The sequence below is a fragment of the Sinocyclocheilus anshuiensis genome, unplaced genomic scaffold (assembly GCF_001515605.1).
Source record: "Sinocyclocheilus anshuiensis isolate Anshui unplaced genomic scaffold, SAMN03320099.WGS_v1.1 scaffold560, whole genome shotgun sequence".
NCBI classification, from domain to species: domain Eukaryota; kingdom Metazoa; phylum Chordata; class Actinopteri; order Cypriniformes; family Cyprinidae; genus Sinocyclocheilus; species Sinocyclocheilus anshuiensis.
In genome coordinates, this window is record NW_015554116.1 from 680,417 (window position 1) to 681,013 (window position 597).

General features: G+C 37.4%; 1 protein-coding gene across 4 annotated transcripts in view; it reads right to left on the reverse strand.

Annotated features, from left to right (window-relative positions):
- The window catches only part of nfia (nuclear factor I/A), a 205,484-nt gene that overhangs the window by 52,475 nt on the left and 152,412 nt on the right, over positions 1-597 (reverse strand). For 2 of the 4 annotated variants that reach the window (XM_016462195.1, XM_016462197.1), the window contains exon 7: positions 188-238. The exons of the other annotated variants lie outside the window; for them this stretch is intronic. In XM_016462195.1, the coding sequence (XP_016317681.1) occupies positions 188-238 (51 nt within the window). The remainder of the gene's footprint in view (positions 1-187; positions 239-597) is intronic. 4 annotated transcript variants of the gene reach the window in all.

The window sequence follows — 597 nt, forward strand, 5'->3', positions numbered from 1 at the left end:
GGGGGGTGGTGGGGGAAAAGCAGGTGGGGGGAAGAACATCGTCTGAACAAAACAACAACAAAAAAATAAGGTACGAAACAACAACGACGACGACGACAAAACTAGACGGCACAATGGACGAGCTCCTTTTTTTGGGTGGGGTGGTGAGGTGAGGTGTGGAAGGGTGACAACATTGATGTAGTTTTACCTTGTCTTGAGATGAACGAACTAGCTAGCGAGCCACGCAGTTTATATCCAGCTTTGAAAGACAAGGAAGGAGGAGAAAGAAACAAGGAGGGACAAAGGAACAACTTCTATAGGTCTGTAACCGAAACCACACGTCTGTTGTTATCGACGGACAGAGGATCTGGGGATTTTCCCATTATGATGTCAAAAAGTGAGGCGGGATTACAGGACGGAAATCAGCTAATGTATTGGGAGAATAAACACTAATGATTTTTTAAAAGTAATTTAAATAAATAAATGTATTTCATAATTATGTTAATAAAATATATAAAATAATAAATAGTGCTGTCAAACAATTAATCGCATACAAATAAAAGTTTTTGTTTGCATAATATATGTACTGTGTATATTTATTATGTATATATAAATACA